This window comes from Pseudorasbora parva, chromosome 1 (assembly GCF_024679245.1).
Source record: "Pseudorasbora parva isolate DD20220531a chromosome 1, ASM2467924v1, whole genome shotgun sequence".
In the NCBI taxonomy this organism is placed as follows: domain Eukaryota; kingdom Metazoa; phylum Chordata; class Actinopteri; order Cypriniformes; family Gobionidae; genus Pseudorasbora; species Pseudorasbora parva.
In genome coordinates, this window is record NC_090172.1 from 15528840 (window position 1) to 15554850 (window position 26011).

The window sequence follows — 26011 nt, forward strand, 5'->3', positions numbered from 1 at the left end:
AGTATTTATATAGTTTTTACCTCTAATACACCATCTAATGTCCAAAAGCTTTCAGCACGAGATCACTTCCGGTAAGTGAGGTCTGGCATAGTTTACCCAACATAATGTACAGAAGTCAAGCACCAAAAGTGATAGAGCGCTCAAGGCTCTTGGACATAGTTTCGTATTTGAGGTAAAAAAAAACACATAAATACTGTTGGGTTTCTCGCAAAAAACGATCGTTTCGTGTCTTAAGACATCGATGTGTCGTCACGAAGTGTTTAATATGGATTTTTTTCTCATAGATTTTGTTACCATTGACATACATTATACGACTGACACAACAATGGTTGGAGTTAAAAATCTTCATTTGTGTTTGACTGAAGAAACAAAGTCACCTACACCTTGGATGCCTTGGGGGTAAGCAGATAAACATCACATTTTCATTTTTGGATTAACAATACCTTTAACAGTCAACTTTCTATCAAATGCACCTTAAACAAGAACAGACTCACAAACATGTTCCCCATAAGACATAGTAATAGTGTAACTTGAGAACGTGCAGTAGAAGAACCTGCAAAATTGAAGATTAAAACTTCAACAATGTCTGTATGACTTTTAGGCCAGTAAGCAGACCATGAGATCATGAACTTTGGAGGACATTTTTTTGTTAACGTCCTCTAGCTCCAGGAATATTTTCTGAAAGACCTCGAAGGTGTATTTCAGTTGCTTTGGATAGCTTAGTTCAATGGCATAGATAAGTCCCATTAGGTAGATGCATGCATGTGCTACATTGGGAATACCAAAAAGGACTTCTGCTCCCTCAATAGCTATTCCAGCCTTCTTCTCGAGACCTCCATCCTTGTCTTTGCTGACCACAAATATTTTGAGAACAAATGAAGTGAGGTCCTCTTCGATGGTTGCAGCACCGTCGACAGCACAAACCTGTGAAATATACCAGAGAGAATTAAACCTACTTTTTGTTTGCTAATGTGAAGAATGCATATAGCTCTTTGCGCTCCCTCTTAACAGAAATCTGGGTAGGATTACATGGTTGCTGTGGTAGTTGAGTGGTGTTGTGATTAAAGCCAAGATGTGATTGTGCACATTAGGGCTGGGTTTCAATTCAGATCTTCCAATTCTATTCGATTTCAATTTACAAGCTCTCAATTCGATTTTATTCCATTTCAATTCGATTAAGGATTTCAATTCTCGATTCGACTCAATGAAGATAGATTTAATACTGTAAAGTCAGAGACTTATCGCAGGTGACTGGAGGAGAGGAGGGATGTTCCGAGTGGCGAATCTGTTGCGTCAGAGGAAAAGCTATGGAAATCTACAAACAGTATCGGACGCGCTGAATGAAAATGCACATTGATTCACACTCTCTGACAGCTGAAATGCAGCTGTTAACCATTGTAAACAGTATTTAAATGTATATTTAGTCTATATTGACCATAAAAATATGTTTATTCATTCTGTAATGTTACAGGTAGCTAATAATGACAAGGAGGCAGTTTAACAGAGTTAAACAGAGATTTAACTTTGCTCTACTCATAGTGCAATGCAATATGCTGCAACAAAAATGCTTTTCTTAATTAGTATATCTGTTTTGTTTCCAGCCCAAATATCAAAACAATTCTTAAATCAAGATGCTTTTACCACATGTCAAGTAAAATGACATGATATATTTTCTTGTTTTCTGGAAAAAAAAGAAAAGAAAAAAAAAACGTTAAGTTACGTTACGTTTTGCTTAAAACAAGCTAAATTATCTTCCAATGGGGTAAGAAATCTTTTTCTGTTTGGGACAAGATACAAGATTTTTCTTACCCCATTGGCAGATCATTTTGCTTGTTTTAAGCAAAAACTCACTTCATTTTGATTTTATTTTCCAGAAAACAAGAAAAAATATCTTGTCATTTTACTTATCTAGTAAATGCTTCTTGATTTAAAAATTAGACTGGAAAGACTGGACTTTTTTTTTCAGTGTAGTCTATGTCAATGGGTTTCATTCACTAAGCATGCGTATGCACAAATTTGTCTGTGAAATATGCATCTTTTGTATGCAATTCTGGATTAAGTCTTTATCAAATTTTTCTGTTTCATATTGGAATATGAAATAAATATGAATATGAAATAATATCGATGATGGAAAGATCTAGGGTTGGGCGATGTCACTTAAATCGGCAGCTGACGATGTGTACAGTAAAACATCGCGATGGATGATGATATCGTCCGGGGGGGAGAGATGAAAAACGAATATTTTCGTTTTGTTTTCGTTTTTTCGAACTAGAGCTTAGATCAGTTAAAAAAAAATCAAGACCAACCCTACCCAAGCCAATGCACCCGAGACCGGCCCTGCCCGACACATTAACTGTAATTATGAGCCCAAGCCCCATTTAAACCTGACCATTTTTGAATACGTGGCCGTTCTGTTGAGAACGAGCCTGTAATAAATAATGAGCGGAGCGGAGCAGTGTGACTCAGCTCAATAATCCGCAGGCGCGCGCTCATGAACCCGCCGGTAAAATGATGTTCGTTCAAATCCAGCTCAGACATGACATAAATCTGTAGCTTAGCCCTACTGTACTTGTTGTAGCCATTAAACAATGTTTTTAATTTATGCTTAAATATTATAGCCTAATATTATTTTTTAATTTCATCTGATTATGATAGGCTATAAGTGCAAAAATGCGAGTGGGTCAGAAATGATTTTGGTGGTTATATTTAGTTTAATATTAAGTTTTGTTTTGTAAAAAGCCTTTCTTTCGTTTTGTACAAATTGTCTCTTAATTTTAATAAAGGTTTTTTCGGCCAAATGCATGTATTTAATTAATAAGAAGCAAATAGCCTAGAGTAGACTATGAGGTTGCGGAAAGCCATGATATCGTCCATTGGCACAACCCTAGTAAGATCAGATCTCTGTGTGGAGCCCCGGCTTTTGTCAGACTCCTTCAGCATACAAAAATGTCACTTGATTATTACAATTAATGGCAAAAGGAATGTTTGTAAACTGATATTTCCTACTGACACACTACAGTAAAAGATATTAATAATGGGCTTAAAAACATTTTGTTTAAGGGGGAAAATACTAACAGTAAATCAAGAAATGCATTTGAGAATCCAACAGTATGAATTCATTAAAAGTGAGAGGGCAGAAATATATTTTCTTTACCGGGTAGTCCTTGATTAACTCCTCGGTCTTTTCACTAAGGTAGAGAATGAGGCCTCTGATCACAGTTTCTCTACGGGATTCAATGCTGTTGTCCTACAAATATATGAAACATGAGATTTTCTTAAGTTGAGATATAAGAATGCTAGAACATTAAACTAACTGCTACAATATTAAACATGCATGCCTCATTTAGGATGTCAAGGGTCTCATCGAGTTTCTTCCCAACAGCTCCCCCCTTCCTCCTGTACAGGCTCAACAATTTAGGTGTGTATTGGTCCAACTTCCCTAGGAATGTGGACTGTAGTGGCTTCAGTGTGATCCTCCGGAATTCCTCCTCGATCTGAGAAAGAGACAGAAAGAGATGGAGAAACATGAGATACTGAGATAAAAAAAGAATTATAGACACAGGCAAAGAGAAACAGAATACCAAGTAGAAAAAGTAACCCTAGAAATACACTAAGAACAGTATTTAGCTGGTCCAATGCATGGTTTGAGTTTAGTTAAGTTAGCAAGTTAGTTTGAGCAAATGCCACACTACTAAGGTGGCAGTAGTGTGGCATTTGCAGAAACTAAGGTGTCAGATGATTACATTTACATTTACATTTATGCATTTGGCAGACGCTTTTATCCAAAGCCACTTACATTGCATTCAAGGTACACATTTTACATTTTTGTCCAGATGAAGCACTTGGTTATTCCAAAGGTAATCAGGTAAGTATAAAAATGATCTACATACCTGGGAAAACTCAAACAGGGCAGGCCATCGAGCATTTAAGTCAATCACAGGAGGTTTCTGGATCACATCCTTACGACGCAGTGAGAAGGTTTTTGCCATCTTCTCATTAATGACTCTGTTGTTGTCTCTCTTCTTGTACTCATAGAGAAGCTCCACTCTCTCCTTTTCAAGGGATGCATCAGTTTCACCTTGAGGATGAGGCGGTAGGTAGTTTACCTCAGATTTCTTCGCTTTTTTCAAGTTTTTTGATTCAGTTTTATCTGCAGCAGAATTTCTCTTGAGACAGTTTACATTTAGCTCTGGTAATCCAAGGTGTTTCACCTTTGCTCTGTAATTTCCAAGTTTGTACTTCAGACTGTTGTGCCAACTATATAAACCATTGGAGGATACTGGGTCCCTCAAACATGGGTGTTTCGTAACCAGGGCCTCAGCAACCTGCTCCCTTTGTGCCATTGAAGGATAGGCGGTGTGGACAAAAATACTCTCTGCTAGTTTGTCCAGAATGTTGGATTTTACTGCAGGATTGCAAAGTAAGGTTCCATCCTTTCTGTAAGCTTCATTTGCTGCTTGTAGAAAGAGCTCAGTGTCCAGGGAGAAGGTAGGTATCTCAAACTGAGCTGGCCAAGGCACCGAACGAAGGGAGGAGGTGCTTCCTGGAAAAGACAGAATTGTGGCATTGCTGGATGCAGTGGAGCAGGAAACAACATCTTCCAAAAACTCAGTGCAAATGCTATCAATGTTCTCCTGGACATTTGAAGAATCCTGAAATGTTAATGTGATCACTGGTTCAGCAAGAACCACCTTGATGGTGTGTTTGTCCTTTATTTCGTCAGTTCCAAGTAAAGTAAAGAATTGACCATCAAAATCTTGGTCCTGGAACTGCAGATTAAAATCTTGTTCAATTGCAAACGTCTCTTGTACAATATGCTTCAATTCCTCTACAGTCTGAGGTATTCCTGAGGGCAAGGAAAGCTTGCGTATTTCTTCTTGCAGTATGACTCGGAGTCTGGCAGACATGCTGATTCTGTGGTATGGAGAAAGAAAAAAAAGACATTGGTTAATGTCTTGAATTCTAGGTAAAAGACATTGGTTAAGTTTAAAATTAAAATTTAGATATGGATCACTTGTAAAGGAAACCTCTGGGTGACATTTTCAGGTACTGTTTTGCATTTTTTTCCAAATCCCGTGAAGACTGAAAGTCATGTGGAACATTTAACTAATGACAGTGAATTACTAATGAAATGAACATATACTAAATATAAATACCTAATCTTGTATGGGTATGTGACGCTTCAGGGTGACAAATCGCTTTCGCTCAATGGTGTATGCTGCAAGAGGATAGGAGTCTGTCAATTCCAGTTGCTCCAGGACTGTCACTTGTCTTGTGGATTCCAATTCAAAAGCTCTAAGGTGCTCACTGTACCATGAATGTAGACACTTGACAGCAAATAAAGGCTGGCCATGCACAATAAGGATTAGATTTAGTTCAACAAAATCTGGAAGCCCTCCAGTGGATCCATATGGCAAAATCATTCCCACTGAGTAAGTGGTGCCATGGCAGGTCACTGTATTGGCAACCTGAATGCATGTTTCTCCAGGAAACTTTTTTTGCACTGCTTCCTGTATGTTTTCCTTGAGGACATCCACAGGCACTGTGGATATATTTGAGACACTGAGGGCAGGTTTGAGTACATCTGTGCTGTGCAGATGGTAAGCCAGCATATATTGATGCTTAACAGCAAGAGACAATAAAATGTTGCGGAAACAATTGGTATGTCGAACGGCTCTCTTGAAAAAGCTATGCTTTGCTTCAAAGCGCATGGTCCACAGAGCTACAAGCGGTCCAAAAGCCTTGATCAGTTGTGGATAATGTTCAAGAAAATGATGCTTTGGCAGAACTTTAGCTTCTGGAAAAACCTGAAAGTATCTATGCCTGTGTTCAGATATCTTGGTGTCCAGGAATCGTATTGTGTCATCTGTGTGAAATGGAGAAACCACAAGCTCAACAACGTCTTTAAGATCCATTAAAAGATGCCATGCAGGTTCACTCTCTGGCACTTTGAAACCAATCATAAGGGGGAGCAGTCGCAATAAACTCCAATTTTCATGAGCGTTTCCACCTATGCTTTTCCGAGTGGCAAATGTCAGTGGAATAGGCTGCGGGCTGTCAGCTTTGTCAGTCCACTTGTAGGGGAACTGTCTGATTAGGTCATTCAGTTGAACTAAAGAAAAGTATTTTTTCTTTATCAGAAGGTCAAGGCACAAAGCCAACTCCAAAGGTACTATCCCCTCAAATAGGTCGTGGAGCAAGTCTGGTGGATACCCTGACAAAACATGAAAGAACTCTAATTTCTTAGTTAAGGCACATTGTCTTTTCACACCAAAGCAGTGAGTGAGAGTGGGGCTTTCTAAAGCTGTTTTTACATGAAAAGAATGTTCCTGCTTCGTTCTTGCTTGGAAGGTTCCAGTCCTTACTTCTTTTACCTGAAACTCAGACAGCTTTCCCAAACAAAACCTGCAGACATGAGATCCTGAAAAGCTTTCTAAAAACCCACCGAGTGAATGAGCACCTAAATTGTCAGCTACTACACTAACTATTGTGCCTTTGATTTTCTTTCCAAACAAAGGAATAAAGAGTCCTTCTTCTTCCAAATAGACAATGTCTTTTAACAGTGGCTCAAGCACTCTCTCATAGCCATACTTCTTTACATCTACAGCCTTACAAAGCACAGCTAAATAAATTGACTTAAGTGTTGCACGAAACTGTAGTGGAACATTTGCCAATACCCAATACACTGCAGTAATCTTGTGCTTTTTTCGGGATGTTCCCAGAGGATTGCACACTTCAAAATCATCAATGTAGAGAAGGAGAGAAAGGGTTACATCTTCAGTAGATAGAAGTGCATTTTCTTTATAATGCGTTCCATCAGTAAATGACTCGTACCGACTCTCATGAGTAGGGTATGAAGAGTTGAAAGCTTTCTCCTGTATGTCTTTAACACTTAATATTTGTGACAATAATTGAAGAATGGGAACATATTGTAAGGTTCGACCTTCCTTCTTGTCCAAAATGAATTCAATTGGCTCAACCACATGAAATTTCTTCTTAAAAAACTTCTGTCTTTTGTAAGATGTGGCAAGAGGACCATCAGCTCTTAAAGCGGTACTAACAGGGTTGGACTCACTTAACTCTTTGACTAAATCTGAGATGACAGGCTCATCAAGCACACAGTCATGTTTCCTTAAACATGCGTTTACTGTCTTTTTTATGCCAGGACATGACAATGAAGATGAAATAAACTGGAGCTCTGCTACAACTTCATTAATGCACTTGCTTGGCACATTGTAAATACTCTCTAATTTTAACAGAAGGTGGCCCAATTTCAGTTCAAATTCATCCTCTTTCAGTTCTTCCGTTTCATACTCTCCTGAACAGTCATCTGCTCCTGAACAATCATTTGCTCCTGAACTCTCCTCCCGAACACTTGCATTAGAACAATGTGCTTCAACAATCTCATCTGTAATATTTGACTGATCTATATACTTATGTACAATTTGTGCCCGAAAGTCACTCGAAGAATGTGCTGCGTGCTGTCGGGATCTGTGTGATGCAAAGGTTCCATACACATTTGTGTAAAACTCACAGTCTTTAAAGACACAGTGCACGGTTTCATTTTTCCTAAGATGAACTCCAAGATGTTGGAAGTAATCCTTCTCAGTGGAGAAACAAGAAGAGCATAGTTCACAGTTAAAAAAAAGTACTTCTGGTGTTGATTTGTCAATTAAATGTGTCCTTCTCAAATGTGATTTTAGAGCACTATAGGTTTTGAAGGAGCAAGGGCAATCGGCATGTAAACAGGGAAGAAATTCACTGTGGTTATGCCTTAATCTGTAGTGCCTCAAAAGTTGATTTGATTCAGGGGCAACAAAGGTACAAATCTTGCAAATCCATCCCATATAATCCAGATGCTATATCTGAGTACGTCCAGACCCTGAATGAGGAGCAAATTGGGTGGTGTCCCTGAGGGTGTTGGAACTCAGTTGAGATTTGTCAAATACTGGTAGTAGTCAGGAGCTCAGCTTCCATTTAGTTGCATTTGCCTCTCTGTCTGTTTGTCTGTCCTCAAAAATGTAAAGAGACAATGCAAAATATATATTTATTTAATCATCATTAATCATGTGTGGTCTATCATTTGTGATCTTAACCAAACAACACTACAAATTAAAGTAAGACAGCAGCTATTTTTTGCCTGTTTACATACTGATTGCATCTGTCCATCCTGTAATTCCCTCAAATCACATTTGTCAAAGAAACATTCAACTATGTCCACACAAGTCATTTGTTTCGAATGTGAACTTTACAGAGAAGGATTCATTTCAACACCTAGACAATAAAAATTAGGCCACCATTGATACAGTGATTAAATGAGCATATTTTTTTCTGACAGCTTCATCAGGTGAACGTAGTTTTATTTTTTCCGTAAACAAACATATTTGAGGTTTAGCTTGCATTCTCTTTTCATTCTCACAGCTTCATCAAGCATTTTCTCCAAGGATAATCAGGTAAGTTTGTTTTATTCTGACACTATCATCAGGTGAACATGGTACGGGTATATTTGTTTCCACAGGTAGTCAGACAGCTTTTATTCTCACAGCTAACTGAAATTATAAAAATTTACCCCCACTTTCCTTACTACAATAATTGAAAGATATTGAAACTTACATACCTTTATCCAGTGTACTTTATCCAATGTCAAGAGAATCACCTGGTAAGGACACAGTGCTATAATTAGTAACAGACCAATGTCAAACTCAAACCATTGCAAATAATTAAAAAAAATGAATTACATGAATTAATCCTAGGGCAAATGTGCATCGTCTATTATCGTCCACTAAGTGCTGTTTTCACCACTGACGATAAGTGTCTGACAAAATTCCCTCCAGAGATAGACCTTTTTGATGAGGAGTAAAATAATTTTTGCTTAACCAGAAACAGCTGCATTAGAGCTATAATTAACATCTAGCTAACTTGCATAACACAATTTAAAAGATTAATATTATGCTATGTCACTTTGCTTACAGCTAATTGGTTCAATTTTGGTTTCTAACCCAGAACATAACCGTTCTTAACCATCTGCTGGTGAAAATAATCACTAACAGGGCTCTCAAGTTTTGAAATGAGTTCAGAGTGAGATTTCGGCCGTGGCGGCAGCAACGGGGGGTTGGCTGGGTACGGGGGTCTGATATGAAAAATTACACAAATTCGTACAAATAAAAAAAATATGTGTTTAATTATGTGTGAGTGTGTGTGTGTGTGTGTGTGTGAGAGAGAGAGAGAGAGAGAGAGAGAGAGAGAGAGAGAGAGAGAGAGAGAGAGAGAGAGAGAGAGAGAGAGAGAGAGAGAGAGAGAGAGAGAGAGAGAGAGAGAGAGAGAGAATGGTTAGTGTTGTTTATTGGTGTTGGTAGCAGGTTTTTGAGGCCTTCAGCCCAGGTGTTGGTGGCACCTTAACATGAGCACGGTCGCGCTGAAGTGAGCTGTGCTTTACAACAGAGATTATTTTACTCTCAAATAATCTTAGACAAGCTGCCTATGATTATTGTTTGCTATTTCAGTATGGTTGTATTTTTTCCTCTTTTTATGACAGCGGCAGGGCCGGCTCTAGCTCTAGGCGAGATGGAGTTTTGCATTTTCAATTCCACATTGAATTTTGCTACAGTCATTGCGGGATATATAATCAAAATGCAATCGCAAGTATCTTAAATGGGAGTTTAAATGCAATTTAGAAAAATAACATTTAAATGATAATTTTGCTACAATTTTTGCTTGAACATGCTAAACACATCTAATTATTTCTGTAATACATTTTAATTTTGATACTTAGCCTATATAAAGTATTACAATATACAATTTATGTTTAAATTATATGTTAAAACTAGTGTAGGAAATAGCAAATGTAAATTATATTATTCCATTTGAATTATCATTTTGTTCCAAATGTTGCACACATGGTATGGAAAATGTACATTTAAATACTGAAATGCTTTGCCATTTTACATATTGCATTGCAAATTTTATATCGCTACACTTCAGCTTCCATAAATAGGGGTGAGCACGAATATATTCGATCTGTAATTAATATTTGACAAATAAAAATAATATTGAAATTTTACTATATTGCTTCGCTGGCCGTAAATGCAGTGAATCCATTATAAATCCCTCTAAATCTCGCAGTTGTTCACTGAGTGAGAGCACAATAACGTACGATTGCAAAATGCATTTCATGCAAATCATGATTGAGCTTCCTTTAAGTTATGTTGAGGGATTAAGAACAGAAAACACAAAGTGCTGTCAGAAACTTAACTTAACACCGCTATCTTTGTGTCTCTGCGTCTGTCATCGTTGCTTCTAGTTGCCAACTAACGGTAAGTTACTTCAGCGAGCATTTGATTCAATGAGCGCTGTGGCGTGAATCACAGAATATGACGTTGGAATCAGAACGTAAACGTTCTTGGGTGGAGGGAATATCTTACCCAGATACAGCAAAAAATCTATTTTATGATTGGCTGTTCGGTATCTATATTTTTTTTATTAGATTAACTGGTGGTGCGTGGCCGGGCCGTCAGGACTCTATGGGGAACTCGCTCGCAACTTTTTACAGTCTATGGTTACCATGTGTGTTACCGTGGCGATTTCTCTGTGTGAGAAATACATGGTGTGGCGTGTGAGCGTGTGAATGGGTGAAATGCGTGTACTTGAGAGCTCTGCACTAACGTTACACGATTGCTCTATAACTAGCAGCTTGCTGCATGTTGGTTGACGCTTTTTTAGCAATATCTGCGGATTATTTTGAACGAGCTGTAAAACGGGGACATTCCCGGGCACAGACAGCTTCAGTTGGCGCAAAAATAACTGAAACATACCCGGCTATCCACCTAAACGGCTTCATTGTATAGTACGCTGTTTAGCATTTATGGAAACATCCAATATTAATAGAAAAATCGCACCAATTGCATTAAAATCACACACAGACCATATAACTTACTGTTGTAATCGTGTTTTATTACCTTGTTTCACGAGTAGAAATGTTTCTCACGGAGCTCAGAATGAGAAAGTGAACAGGACAACGTCGTGCCGAAGAGCGGGATTATGGTCACGTTGGTTGAAGTGTGTAAAATGATTGACAGCTGTAGAGATCGAATGAGTTTTAACCGTTATAACTGAGGCAAACCTGGATTGCCATTTGTCTGTTATAGCCATCACGTCACCTCAGCTCCAGCCACGTCCCGCCTTTTTGCAGTGACGCCGCGCTCACGCGCTGCCAAGACTGCAATCGCCGACTTTGAAGAGTTTTTGAAGCCTCAGAAACCTACTACGTCTACGTGCATATGTCTATGTGAACACAAATAAACTGGCCGACATGATTGATTATATATATACACACGTGTTTTATTCGATTCAAAATACAAAAATAATAATAAGATTGATTATTTTGCACCCTTGACATAAGTTAAGAAATGAACGTCACTGCAACCGTTATCATAGCGTCAGATATCGAAGCTGGAGTCCTAAATCTTTCTAATATGATACTCAGTTTGTCCAGATCAGGTAGGAGAGTAACGTTTTAACGTGTTGAACATGCTGAACAATAATCTGGGGCCGTCAGCAATCTTTGAACGTAACGTTATAGGGTTTAAACAAAAATGATCTACTCTTTAACAAAAAGTTCGCCCTCGGGATTCCATAATGCTGTCACTTGTCAGACACTTGTTATTACACACAGAATAATAGGCTAGTCTGAGCATGTCAGTGGCAAAACTATTATATCTCGCAAAGTTCCGTGGCAACTAGTACAATTCATGTAATGTTATGCAGCAACATTATTTTCAAATTGGCTACATGTAAATAGGCTATTCTTTTTTGTACAACAATTATAAAAAGTACTAAAAATAACAAAGGTAATGCAAATACTTTACCTTAAATTCAGTCGTCGTGTTCGTCTTCGTTTAAAATGCAAGGGGTTTCCAGAGCAACAAAACAGGGGGGAAGTGATTGTTTTGTACCGAGTAAATAAAACAAGGTTATTGCTTGTTGTGTGTGTGTACATAAAAATATTTGTTGGGATTACTAAGATAAATTGTGTAAAAGAAAAAATGCTCATTGTCTTGTGTTTTTAACAAATGCAGAATAATTCAAAACTAGATATATACATGTAAAGATACAAACTTAACATTTTATTGTTAATTTCACAGATGTAATTACGTAACATTTACATCAACTCAGAATAATTTTTTTCAGTGTAGTTTAGGTCAAGAAATATATTCATGACAATGTTATGAAATAATTTGACACAGTATTGACACTTAATGACATGTTAATGACAAATTCAACTTGTACCACTGTAGTTTAGGTCAAGAAATATATTCATGACAATGTTGTAAAATATTTTGACAGAGTATTGACACTTAATGACATGTAAATGACAAATTAAATTGATAAAAAAATCGTGACATTATAATAGCCTAATGACAGCCAATGTCAAAACCAACCACATGACAGTTTAATAATAATAATAATAATAATAATAATAATAATAATAATAGATTTTATTTATAACGCACTTTTCATTCCGAAGAATCTCAAAGTGCAACAAAGGGAAAAAATAACAATACATGAATAACAAGTAAAAATTACATCTCAACATCATGCCGGACGCTGATGACGCTAGCCTGGTGCAAACTTCAGCCACCATGCAGCTCAAGCCCGAGGGAGACCACCAGTGAGCAGCCGACACCCAGAAGAGAGAGCAGCCGCAGGGAGCAACATCAAATGTCCTTCAAACCAAAACCAACCGCAAATTCAAACAAAAACAGAAGAGAAGCGGTGAAAAAACGGCAAACAACGTCCTCTCAGTGGCTGCCAGCAATCAGCAACAGTCCCAATTGTAGCTGACTGTTAGACTAGTCACAAACATAAGAAAATAAAATAAAATCTAAATTTAATAGTAAAGTTAACATGATTTGTGGGTGGAGAAGCGGCGAACAGACAACGCCAGCGTCCTCTCCCCCACGTTGCCTAGCAACTAATGTAATGTAAACCCAAAAAGTTAAGTAGTTTCTTAAATTTGATAATTAATCTGCTATGTCATTTCATGTCTGTTTATGACAGGTTATGTTGTCTTGGTAATGTCAAGTTGTCATGACAAAGACACTGACAGGTTATGATGTATTGGTTTATGTCAAGTTGTCATAACAAAGACAACTCCGAAATGTCATCATTGCATTAAAAATGACATAATTAAGCAAATGACACTTAATGCCAGTTGTCATAAACATGCATAAAAACTCCTTCATATTCATGACACGTGTCATGTCATGATTATGAAGGTGTCATGTCAGTCTTATGCACACCCCTTCAAGTAAAGTGTTACCATTGGAATCCAACTTCCGGGTTTGTGTACCCCTCAATGGCGTTCGAGTTTTCAAAATGGCCGCCAGGTGAATAAGGCGAATTTCCACATGTTTTCAACTCGCGCATGGGGGATGGGGTCACACTCACAGCTCAGCTCGGCTCAGGAATTCATGGAAACAGCACAGCCGGTGGAGAAAAGGGAGTATTTTATCTTCTCAAGTTAATTTCTATGAAAGTAAATCTTCCAAAGGCATGAACTGAAAACGCGCCAGACTGAACATGCGCTGAGAACTACTGTCGCAAGTGTGGACGCGTTTACCTCAGCTCTCATCATGAGAGCTGATCCAGCTCATCACGATACGTGTAATCTGACCCCTGCTGCGTGTGTGCTGAACATAGACTGTAAAAAAATATGGACGTAGTGTCCATGACGTCACCCATAGGATTCCAATAAGCCGTTCTGAAGCTTAAAGTAGGGGCGAGCTGGGCGTTGCCATCTTGCGAGCGAATCATCGTGTGTCACTCCCGGATAACAGAAGATGGGCAAAAAGGCGGGACGTGCACGGAGCTGAAGTGACGCAATGACTATAGACGGCGGATAAATGGCTATCCACCTGTAACCACGCCCTTAATTATGCAGAACTTTAAGGCTTTATATAACCGAAACGGATGAGTTATAAAAAAAATTCACCCCCCTTACAGTTGTCATGAAGATCTAAATTAGCCTTATAGGCCAAAACCACAATTTGTACCAGGCTGTAAACATGTTTTTTTCTGCTTTAAAGTTGAGAATTTTAACATGGGGCTCAATGAGATTCTGCTCCCTTCTGGAGCCTGCCTCTAGTGGCCAGTTGAGGAATTGCAGTTTACATTACTTCCATATTGGCTTCAAGAGAGATCGCGGGAGGTTGCCGCTTGGTGCTGACACTTTCTCAGCGGCTAAATCACAATATATTGAACAGACACTTTCAGTTTTTAATTGTAGTGTCTGTTCTCTAACTGAGCTGATTTCATGAAGATGAACGCAGTGTTGGGAAAGTAAAAGTGATTCAGTAGCGGTGGCTTTGGGAGTGGCCTCACAGGGCAGCGAAGCATTCTGGGAATTGTAGTCTTTCATCCCCATGAGACAAAAATACATTTTCTGTCTTTTCTCAGTCTAGAAGGCACCAAATTCAAAAATAATTTCACATTTCTACTACATTAATGACCCAGTTTAAATACAGATTCATCTTCCCAGCGCTGACGTACACGGTGCGGTTTTTGCTGTCATCCGAGCTCGCAGATGATTTTTTTCCTCTCACGTGGACATTGTGGATGCTCACTTGGTTGTGACTCGCAGGATGTGAGCAGAAATTCGAGACGAGCTGAGCATGTTAGAACACCTCCCGATCTCAAGACAATTTATAAACATAATTTAAAAAAATCTGGGAGTAGGCCCGATTTTCACCAGTGTATGGCTGTCCCCTATTGCCAAATCATGCACAACCATGTCACATTGGCTAGATGCAACCATACAGCTTGCATACAGACCGGATACACACACGCGCGCTCTCTCTCCCTCTCTGGTTGTTTCTGTTAAAAGGGATGGCTGCTGTTCTCTGCTTTTCAACAAATAATTTGCACACAAATCATTTTTTCTATTTGAAGATAGCAGCAACATTGAAAGCAGTCTCCATACAATTTTATAGTTCCATTTTAACCCGCTAAGAAAAGCGTCACGTTTTATTTTATGTCTCCATACTAGGTCGTTCATCTATTTGTGTAACTGTATTTAAATAGGGAAAATGTGGAGGTGTTTGGTCGCTTCTAACTTGATCTCTGTTTGGTTCCATAGTGAATGAACTGGGCTTAGTGGGCTAAGCTAAATGCTATCAGATCGTCACCGCGAGTCAGAGAGATTAAGTGCATGCACTGAGACAAGGTAGGTGTATATCAACTCGTCTTAATTAAGGGAATAACACAGTATAATATGAAAACGCGCTGGAGTATCCCTTTAAGGAATAGACACTGGGTGAGATTAACGAACCAAGCATCCCATTATGATTTGTCATAAGCAAAACATTAATTGATCACAGCATTTTTTTCTCACTACATCAAATTTTAGTTACAGCAGCCAAAGGAAACCGTTACAAAGTCAAGGGTCAAGAGCAACTGAAGCAAACTCTAATTATTATAATGGTGACCAAATATTTTCAATTAAACATCAATGCCTAAAGATCTGTTAATTTTCAAAAAGAGCTTCTGTAGATGTATAACAGACAAAGTAATCTGGTTAGTAATGCGTGAAGCTGGTAATGTTTGTGGAGTTAATCCTCCTCTGCTGAGATCTTCAGAGATTAAATGTCTTCTTTTATCTTCAAGTCAACTTTATTTATACCATATCCTGTGTGTTAGAGAAGGGGCAGAGATCTGTGGACATGAAGCAAACTGGAAAGGAACCTGCAATGGGGGGCAAGAGGACGATGGCCACATGGAGCCTCATATCTCCAAAGTGAGAGCAGTCCAAACCTCCAAGTGCTGCCTCTGCGTAGACGGGACTCAGGCAGAAGACACATGACTCGTGGCCATCAGAAGGTTTGATTGGCTCTGTGCAGGAGAGGAAATCGCGAGAGGTCATTATTGTGCAAAGCTCACTAGAACACAGCAGAGGAAGAGAAGGCTTTGTCCACTGAGGCATGTAGATCACAGTGAGTAAGTCTTAATCAGTTGTTTAGTTTTTTTACTCACAAAAAGTATGTGTTCAGAAAATGAATGAAGTTCTTACAGGTTTGGAACGACATAAAGGTGAGTAATTTGGACGGAATTTTAATTTCTAGGTGAGCTAACCGGAAGCGTCGCCTCATTAGTAACAAAAGAACAAGTTATTAATGAACTGTATAAATTATAATAAAATGTTACAAATGTTTTTCAAAATATCTTACTTTTGAAAAGCAGACTGAAGCACATTTTCATTAAATAAATAGGCTATTTAAAATAGATGTACATGGTTAAAAATAAGGTACAACTACTTTAAACCCACTAAGAGCTGAATCGTTTTGCTATGTTCTTACACAAAGTACACATAAAATACACTTTAAGTAAGAGTAAAATACAGTAAGTATTGTTGGAAATATATAACATTGCACTATACTTATCTTTTAGAAGATTTCTTAAAAGCTTAATTAGTATTGCCAATGTACTTCTACTATACTTGTTAGAAATATATTAAAATACAATACAATATATTTAATTCACTTCAAATAAGCACAATGTGAATGCACAATGATCAAGCATAGGCTACTTGAACTTCAACTACATTTGTAACATGTAATTTTAATTCATGTCTTTTCACCTAAATGAGTAACACTAATGACAACTAATATATAATATTATATATAACTGATATATAATATATATAATATTGAACCAGCATCGCTTTGTAATGTTAACAGTGCAGTTAGTGTTGTTTCAAATGTTGATTGCCATCTTGGTCAGTTTTCTTTGAAGCACTAAAGCATGAAAATTAAATATCCACAAGCAGGCGTGTATTCCATTCCACTCTGTTTTCTCTGATACATCTGTTAAATAAATATTGCTTATTACATTTGCACGGACATCAATTCTGATTGCAAACTGTTTACACATTTGTGACTCAACCGTGAAGACTGTCATGCCACAACTTGAAATCTGGTATTGCTTTAAAAAAGGCACAAGAAAACAAAATAAATTACCTGTCAGACATTTCTTCCTTTAGAAGTAGGCAGTTTGGGGACGAATTAAGCTGCAATCTGGACCAGATGGTGATAGTCCAATGTCTAACTATGCAAAGCAGAGACATCTTAAAGTAAATTAAGTTTTTTTGTTGAAGTTTTTGTGTTTTTTTGTGGATGTGGGAATGTACACGATATTGTGACTGTGACTGTTGCAGCTGTGTGTCTGTAGGGGGCAGTGATGGATCTGTTCTCAGATTTTCTCCTGAATCCACACGAAAGAGGTGTTTATTGGCAAACTAGTGGGGTGGAGGAGAGCTTCAAAGAAAAGAAAAATGCATAAAAACATATTATAATACATTATATATTAGCAACATTTCTGTCATGTTTGTGTTGATAATTTGCTAATGTGACATTATCAATAACTCAGAAGATTAACAGTCAAAATAAATGGAAATTTGCATCATCACTTTAGTGTATACTTTATGCTTTATCCTGACGTATACATGAAATATATGTTATTCAGTTGAACTGATAATTTTGTCCTAATGACGTATAATTTTTCCAATATTGGCAGAACACAACATGTTCTTGTTGATTTATGGCGCCCTCGTGTGGTGTGTAAAAGCACCAAGTCCAATCACAGAAACACCTACGGGCCTATATTTTAATGCCTCATTTCACCTAACCTGCAATTCTTACTCTCCAATTCAACTATATGCATTTCTTAATAGAACCTTTTTTTCTCTTAGTGGGAACTGGGAAGAATATATATATTTAAAAAAAAAATCCAAAGAACCTTTTTCCACTATAAAGAACCTTTTGTGGAATGGCGAGGTTAAATGGATGTTAAAGGCTGAGAGTGAGCTGCTGGGGAGGCTATGCTTACATCCCTGACAGAGACCCCCTTCCCCATTAGCCAATCACTGTGGTCATTTTTAGTAACCGTGATGACATCATCCATAGCAACAAGTTAAACCCTGCCCTTACTCTTCGCTAAAGCTGGTTACTTCACCCAAAAAGGAAAATTCTGTCATTAATTGCTCATCCTCATGTCTTTTGAATCTTGTAAGACTTTGTTCATCTTTGGAACATAAATGAGGATATTTTTGTTGAAATCTGATGGCTCAGAAAAGCCTCCATATTCACCAATGTCATTTCCTCTCTCAAGACCCATAAAAGGTACGAAAGACATCATTATAAAGCCCATTACTACAGTGTCTTTACAATAATTTGATGAAGCGAAGATAATAGTTTTTGTGCACAAAAAGAAAAAGAAAAAAAGAAATAATGACATATAGTGATGGGCTGATTTCAAAACAAAGCTTCGAACCATTATGAATCAGCATATGCATTCATGATTCGGATCGTGTGTCAAACCGCCAAACTGCTGAAATCACATGACATTGGTGATCCGAATCATGAATCGATACACTTATTCATAATGGTTCGAAGCTTTGTTTTGAAATAGATAGACTTTTTTATGCACGCTCCTGTATCAAATGTATATATTTTTGTTCAAATATCACAACCCATTTGGCAGATATAGAACCGTTAGAAAAAGGTTTTTAGTATAAAGTAGCTTAAATAAATGTTTTAAAATGAAACATGACGACGCCCACTAGGGGAGGAGCCCGCAAGAAGAATTTAGAACACCGTTTCCATGGCAACGCAAGGTCCGATTTCAAAACGGGTTTACCCAGATGAATATTGAGTTCGTAAGCTTTCGAATGATATATAGTTTGTCAATATTAGGATCAATATAGGATATCATTGTTTTTAACAAGCAGTGGCAAATGGGCCCACCGGTGGGCCAATGAAAGTTAACAGGTAAAGAGAAAACACTTAACTAAGACATTTAACCGCTATTTAGGAGAACTAGTGGTAAGATGAAATATTTTGTGAATACAGCCCCTGGGCACAGGAGAAATGATCCATGCAGCAATTTGTTTAGTTTAACGAATTTTGTAGATGCTTTTTGTAAATGTTGTAGTTTATTCATCAATACATTTTTCTTTTACACTGTAAAAAAAAAAAAAAAAAAAAAAAAAAAAGTCACATCCTACATTTTTTAAGTACAATTGACTTGGATGTTTAAGTTATTTCAACTTAGATTATGTTAAACTAAAAGACTTAAATCTTGTATAACTTGTAAAAAATACAATGTAAGTTAATACAATGTAAAAACATCTGTTTTTATATATTATTGAACATATAATTACCAACCAGGAACTATCTCCAATAATTTGTCTCTGTGTGTTACAGTCAAGGATAAATAAACAAAAATATTAAAATATTAAATTTTATTAAATGTGCCCATAAGTATATGTTTGGAATTTAACACGCACACACATACAGACATTAAGTCACTGCACCATGACGACATAAGGTACTGGCTCATTGCCATAATGCATTTACACATCCTCAAAACATCATAATTCAGACTTTTAAAGCATCGTAAACAGACAGGCACACACGCCTGCATGGTGCAGGGGGTAGTTTGATTTCTTGACCCAAAATGCTTTTGTCTCGTTTCCTCAACGTTGAGTTTTGAAGTTGACTATCTCAACTTGCCTCAGAAGCTCATACATGTAGCGGTGGCGGCCATTCACACACACAGTCTTCAGAATAGACAAATTATATAGAGCGAAAGACAGATATGGGAGTGGGTGTTTGGAGTGTCTCTCTGCTTGTTGACTTCAGATTCTCTGTAATTGGTGTTCAATTACTCAGATTCGTCATATTTATAATTAGACCGGGAGTTTGTGCTGGAGCTGGTCCAAAGGAGTTCTTCAGCGTCAAGAATCTTCATTAACCAGAAACACTCAAACATCATTAGAAGCAACATTAACTTGCATGTTAAGAATGTTTCATGGTAAATAATGTAGTTTGTGTTTGACACAATTGACATGAACTTACAATGAAACATAGGTACTTTTACAGCATTTATTCATCTTAGTTATAATGTTCATTTAACATGCATTACTGAAATCAAAAGTTATTATCAGTTTTTATTATTGAATAACATTAACAAAGATTAATAAATAATATTTCCTTATTACTAGCAATGAGCAATATAACAAAGTTATTGCTCTTTGTCAATCAATCAATCAAACAAACAAACAAACAAACAAACAAACAAACAAACAAACAAACAAACAAACAAACAAACAAACAATCAATCAATCAATCAATCAATCAACCAATCAAACAACCAACCAAACAACCAACCAATTAATCAATCAATCAATCAATCAATCAAAAAAAAATCAACCAATCAATCAATCAATCAATTAATCAATCAATCAATCAATCAAAAAAATCAACCAATCAACCAACTTTATTTATATAGCACTTTTACGATTGTTAATATTAGTTAATGCATTAACTAACGTTAACTAAAGGGACCTTAATGTAAAGTTACACCCCAATAATTTAAAATACTAAACAAAATATAAATTGACCCAACTAAAATAAAACTTTTGTAAGATATACAATCTGTGAGTTAACAAATTGGGCAATTTCGAAAAACGAATACGGCATATACTGTAACTAATTTGCATACACTCTCCGAAAAAAAGGTACAGTGGAGGAACAATGTTGTTCCTTGGGGGACAAAACATATAACTGTACCTTTAAAGGCACACAATTGGTCCTTAGGGTACAACTATACCATTGTTTTTCTTAGTTTGGTCCTAGAGAGTCGCTGTCCTGCAGAGTTTGGTTCCAAACCTGAAAGACCAAATAGGAGCTCTACGTATAAAGAATTAACAGGTTTAGATTTTGATGTTTTATTGATAAAGTTTGGTCACAATGATCAGTTTTTCCTTTAGTTGGGCAGTTTTTCTAATTTAATTTATTGATCAAATTTAAGAATATAAAAAGAAAGCTGAAGCATATCCTATATTTAAGATTAAAACTGATGGGTGTTTATAAATCATTCAATGATCCCCTTCATACACAGAGTACTTACCAACACAATCATCATTTCTGAGAGAAATAGTGAAGCTAAATGCATATACGAACAAGTTCTCCGTTTGGGATTAGAACAAATTCAAACCAAGCACCTTTGATGACGTGGCCCACTGATGTGGGAACGCCTAAATTGATGCAATGACTAACAGACAGCGGATAAATGACTATTCACCTGTCACTTAAAGTTCCGCCCCCCCCCCCCCCCCCCCTCACAATTGTAATGCAGGAGGAAATTAGCTGTATAGACCAAAACCACAATTCGTACCAGGCTGTAAATATGTTTTTTTTTTCTTTTTTTTTTTTCTGTAAAGTTGGAAACTTTAACATAGGGCTCAATGAGATTGGGCTTGGTGGCCAGTCAATGAGTTGCAGTTTAAGTTACTTCCGTATGGACTTCAACAGAATCTGGGGGAGGTTGCTGCTTGCATGACACATAAAGTCACCATTAAATCAAAATGAACAATTCTATTTTTATTTCATGAAACTATACTCCACTTAATTTGCAGCATGACTTGGATAAACACCACAATAGGGAAGAAAAAAGCATTCTATTCCATTTGTTTTTAGCCTTTTTATTGTGGAATACTATGTTGTACTATGTTGTATTTTAAGAATGCCTATTGTCAGGAGCTGCCTGAATGTTTTGCATCCTTTGTTGTTGTCTTGAGTTGTGTGGTTTGGCCGCTGTTATTTGTAAAGAAGATAGCGTCTGTCCCGCCTGTTCTTCAGCAAATTCATTTTAATTAGATGTTTAGGACGTCACTCCCAGACAACATGCATTTTCATTTAATCTAATTATCTCCCACAGCAGCTCCTCCATTACTGTCGCTCCAGTCATCGGCGAGAGAAGCATGAATGGAGCTTACTGATGTTCAGCACCTGCAGACTGCAGCTGCCAATATAACGCAGTCCATGCGATGTGCTATTACGCATTTATGCAGGAGTTATGTAATTGCGTCATGTGTTTGAGTGCTCATTTTGTTTTTGTATGCATTTTTTTTCATGTTTTCTCATGTTTCAAAAATATTAATGTTAGGAGGAAAAACAAGCAATAAAACTATAATAGAACATTTCATGGAGACAACAGAATTTGTGGTGGAGCCACAAAGCGTTGTGTTTGACTTCAGCATGTTGTGTTTCTGTAATCCTGCAAGAGCAGCGAGTGACACAGCGCTCCCAAAATCTGAAGGCAAATTTTCATTTTACGGCCCGTCAGCTTTCTGATCCACAGCAAATGAATATGGCCACAAACAAATCTATCAAATCCAGCATCAAAACACGGCACACTCCCTATCAGAGAGAGAGAGAGAGAGAGAGAGAGAGAGAGAGAGAGAGAGAGAGAGAGAGAGAGAGAGAGAGAGAGAGAGAGAGAGAGAGAAAGAACGCAAGACAGATTATAGGTTTAAATACTCATCCATGATCACATACAAACACACACACACACACACATATAGGACCATGTGAGATTTCAGTTTTCTTTTTTAATAAATCTACAAAAATGTCAACAATTCTGTTTTTCTGTCAATATGGGGTGCTGTGTGTACATTAATGAGAAAAAAATTACTTAAATGATTTTAGCAAATGGCTGCAATATAACAAAAGAGTAAAAATGTAAGGGGGTCTGAATACTTTCCGTATACTCACTGTACTTTATTTACATATTAAAGGTATATATATATATATATATAATTATTATTTATCATTACTTATAACTTCTTACATGTCATTTTTCTGTAAAACAAATTTTTAAAGAATGTTTTTGCAGCGCTTTTCATACTTAAAGCTCCATAAAATAAGTTAAATAACACTAAAAATCACCCAGTACCACAACAGTTGTCCCCCATATATTCTAAACTAAGTAAGTATTTTGATGTCATATGATGTTTTACATGCGAAACAGACTGATAGTTGCTATTTACTGATATCTTCCATCCAGCCCATATTTGTCTAAATGAATAAATAAATAAATTGGGCATCACATTTTTAATACACAAAAATACATCAATGTGCCATTTTTTATTGTTGTCATGAACTTGATTCAAGCTATCTGTGAAAAACAAAAATGCATATAATTCTTGTCACACACAAAAAAATATCTATGAGTATAGATAGACCTTTATATGAGTAACGCACCGAAGTCATATGGACCACTACTAGTACTACTACTATTTTGAAGGGGTGTAATGATTCATCCAAAAAATCTTTTGCATTACACAGAAAAAAAAATGACATAAGGGTAACAAACTAATAACATGTCCTGTTATGATGGCCTGTTGAAACACACATTCTCTCAGTGTGACTCTTACAATTATAATTGCTCAGTGACATACAGTCATGTCCTTTTTACCCATAAACCCCTGCTGATAAGCTCCGCCCCACCACACCCTCTCTGAGGCGCTATCTGACAGCTGATCAAAAAGCCTCAGAAAATGTCGATTTCACGCAGTTTGGAGCACAATTAAAAGCTGTGCTGATACCCGCCACGGGTGTCTGTTTCTGCCGCACCACTGCATCCTTTGTGCCTACGGCATGAGCTCACAGCCCTCCAATCAGGCGAAACTGAGCATGAGTGACAAGCGGAATGAGTGAGTCTGATTCGATAGCTTTGATTGCAGAGTGCGTGAAGTGACGGCTCTGTTGAGAGCACATCTATTGACGTGTCTCTGTATTTCTGAAGAGTTTGCTGCTGAAGAGTCACTATAAACCTGACAGCTCTGAAAATCACAAAGTAACAAATTCAGTCCAGGTTTATTTGTTAGTTATTCTTATCTATCTGCACAACACACATGAAAGCAGCATTTGATTAGAATTTTGACTGCAATGTTTTTGCACTCATACTCATACCATGCATGATTCTTTTTTTTTGTATTTCTGTATATTCCTGTATATTTTCATATAGGCTACTTCATATATCCTATATTTCTATGTATGTCCTACCCTAATAAGCTTACATAGCCTACTTAAAAATAGGCCTATATGCTTCATCAGTGGCGTGCTTGCGCTCACTACCTACTGACTATACAAATAAATCAAGTCAGCTGATAAGATTTCAATCCAACGCTCTCCATTTACTTTGTATTGCGTGAGGCTGCCTCCTTGTCATTTCGGACTTATCACAAAAAACAGAACAATGTCTAAAAATATGTGACAAGGTGTACAGCAAATAAGCTAAAAAATACATAACTAACACACATAACTTTTTTTTATAAGCTATCGACCCCAAAAAACAAGCGTTTAAGGAGATACAAGTGGATACAGGCAATAAGGCGTGAAGCTTCAGCAGGAAGAATGCTTAAATTTGGGATCCTGACACTCTGTATGTGTGCACTAAAAATGTTGTCAATTATCCAAATGTCAGTTTTATATATTATTAGGGCCGGGACTTTTACGGGACTTTAATGCGTTAATTAAGATTAATTGCACAAAAATAAATAATAATCACACTTATTTTAATCACACTTATTTTTGCACCACGAAACATTTTTCAATGAATGAGTTTCGAAGGACCGATTATACTGGCACACCAACTAGCGTTCACGAGTCACGACAACAACAAACCATAGTGAACATGAAGCTGATGAGACCGCTTTGCTTGGCCCCGTGGATGGGAAATTTTGTTTAAAAAAACGAAAGGATGGAAGCGTTGACAAGAGCATGGTTGTGTGCAAGCTATACAACAAGGAATTTGCGTATCACCGCAGCACAGCGAGCCTCAAATATCACAAATATGCTATTGCTACACTTAATGGCAAACATTGCGCTGGTCTGGACTGAAATAAATAAACAATATTTTGTTGATTAAGCTTATGTATTCAGTCATAATAATAATAATAATAGATTTTATTTATAATGCACTTTTCATTCCGAAGAATCTCAAAGTGCAACAAAGGGGAAAAAAAAAACAAATCAAAACAATGAATAACAAGTAAAAATGCAAATGGATACTACAAACAATCAACTGTCAAATAAGTCTCACTACACCAACTTTGTTGCTAAGAACTTATTTATTCAACGATTCACAACAGTCTCCGTCTGCATCGACACACTCTCGTTCTGTATTCCGTTACTCCCCTCTTAGTCCCGCCCACAGTCACTCTCAACCTATCCCAATACCAGGCTAGGTTGTCAATCAACAAATGCAAGTATACTCTCTATGACACCTTCCCCTTTTAAAGAAACACATTATGGTAACCGTAATTCTTACTATCAAATTAGCATTTGACCATATTCACTTGAACTATAATGAACATTTTAAACACTTAACATTAGGCCTACTTGAGATGCATAACTCACATCCACTAGACTAGACCATAGTGTGCTCAGATCTCAGTTTACCCATAACTATAAATTTAGTTTAACAGTTGGTTTTATTACTCTGCCGGACCTGGTCACCGTCACTCCTTGTGTTTCACTTGGTGTCTGCGACATTGGCTTATCCGCGTCACTGCTGATGTGCAGTTTTTCAAGCTTCTGCGGACTCCTCGCTATTGTTTCACAACTGTCATCGGCCTTTAAACATTCCGCAGGCACTTTCTGTAAATGTCTGCGGTTCCGCCTCATCTCACCTTCCCCTTTTGGAGCCTGTACCGCGAACGAACGCGGAGCACTCTCCTGCGCTCTGACCAGCACTGGACCTTTCCACGACTTTTCCCGGTCCAGTTTCATCAGCACCGCGTCACCAGGCTTCAACTCAGGTAGGTCACGCACCCCGTGTCTCCGATTAAAGTAGAAGGCTTGTTGTGTTTTAGCAAAAGCGTCTCTTTCTCTCACCAACAGTCTATTAGGCCACTTTGGCTGCAGGTTTTTCTTCAACGTCGGCAGCGTCGTACGAATTTTCCTGCCCATCAATAATTCAGCAGGACTTGCCCCTGTAGATGAATGTGGCATTGCACGGTAACACATCAAAGCGAGGAGCGGGTCGTCCTGTTTGAGGATGCGCTTGGCTACTTGGACTGCGCGCTCGGCATGCCCGTTTGCTTGCGGGTTGTGCGGGCTCGATGTGACATGTTCAAAGTCGTATTTTCCTTTAAATGCCGTCCATGCCTCGC

General features: G+C 37.5%; 2 protein-coding genes across 5 annotated transcripts in view; both read right to left on the reverse strand.

Annotated features, from left to right (window-relative positions):
* The window catches only part of LOC137055543 (E3 ubiquitin-protein ligase TRIM39-like), a 440141-nt gene that overhangs the window by 367705 nt on the left and 46425 nt on the right, over positions 1–26011 (reverse strand). The window lies entirely within an intron of this gene.
* On the reverse strand, positions 402–12149 carry LOC137083279 (uncharacterized). Of its 4 annotated transcripts, none has more exons than XM_067449117.1 (6): positions 11865–12149; positions 8618–8656; positions 3891–4914; positions 3339–3494; positions 3155–3247; positions 402–924 (listed from the first exon to the last, which is right to left on the reverse strand). In XM_067449117.1, the coding sequence occupies exons 3-6, from the start codon at positions 4905–4907 to the stop codon at positions 598–600; spliced, it is 1593 nt and encodes a 530-aa protein (XP_067305218.1). In that variant the 5' UTR covers positions 4908–4914; positions 8618–8656; positions 11865–12149; the 3' UTR covers positions 402–597. The 4 variants fall into 4 exon arrangements, with proteins under 4 accessions (XP_067305218.1, XP_067305228.1, XP_067305210.1 ...); XM_067449127.1 differs by lacking the exon at positions 11865–12149 and adding an exon at positions 10956–11823; XM_067449109.1 differs by lacking the exon at positions 11865–12149 and having other exon boundaries at positions 8618–8965.

Coding starts and splice junctions, on each gene's coding strand:
- LOC137083279 (XM_067449117.1), bottom strand. CDS start 4,907: ATGTCTGCCAGACTCCGAGTCATACTGCAAGAAGAAATACGCAAGCTT. Junction 3,248..3,338: donor CCCTTGACATCCTAAATGAG/GCATGCATGTTT, acceptor ATATATTTGTAG/GACAACAGCATTGAATCCCG. Junction 925..3,154: donor AGTTAATCAAGGACTACCCG/GTAAAGAAAATA, acceptor TATATTTCACAG/GTTTGTGCTGTCGACGGTGC.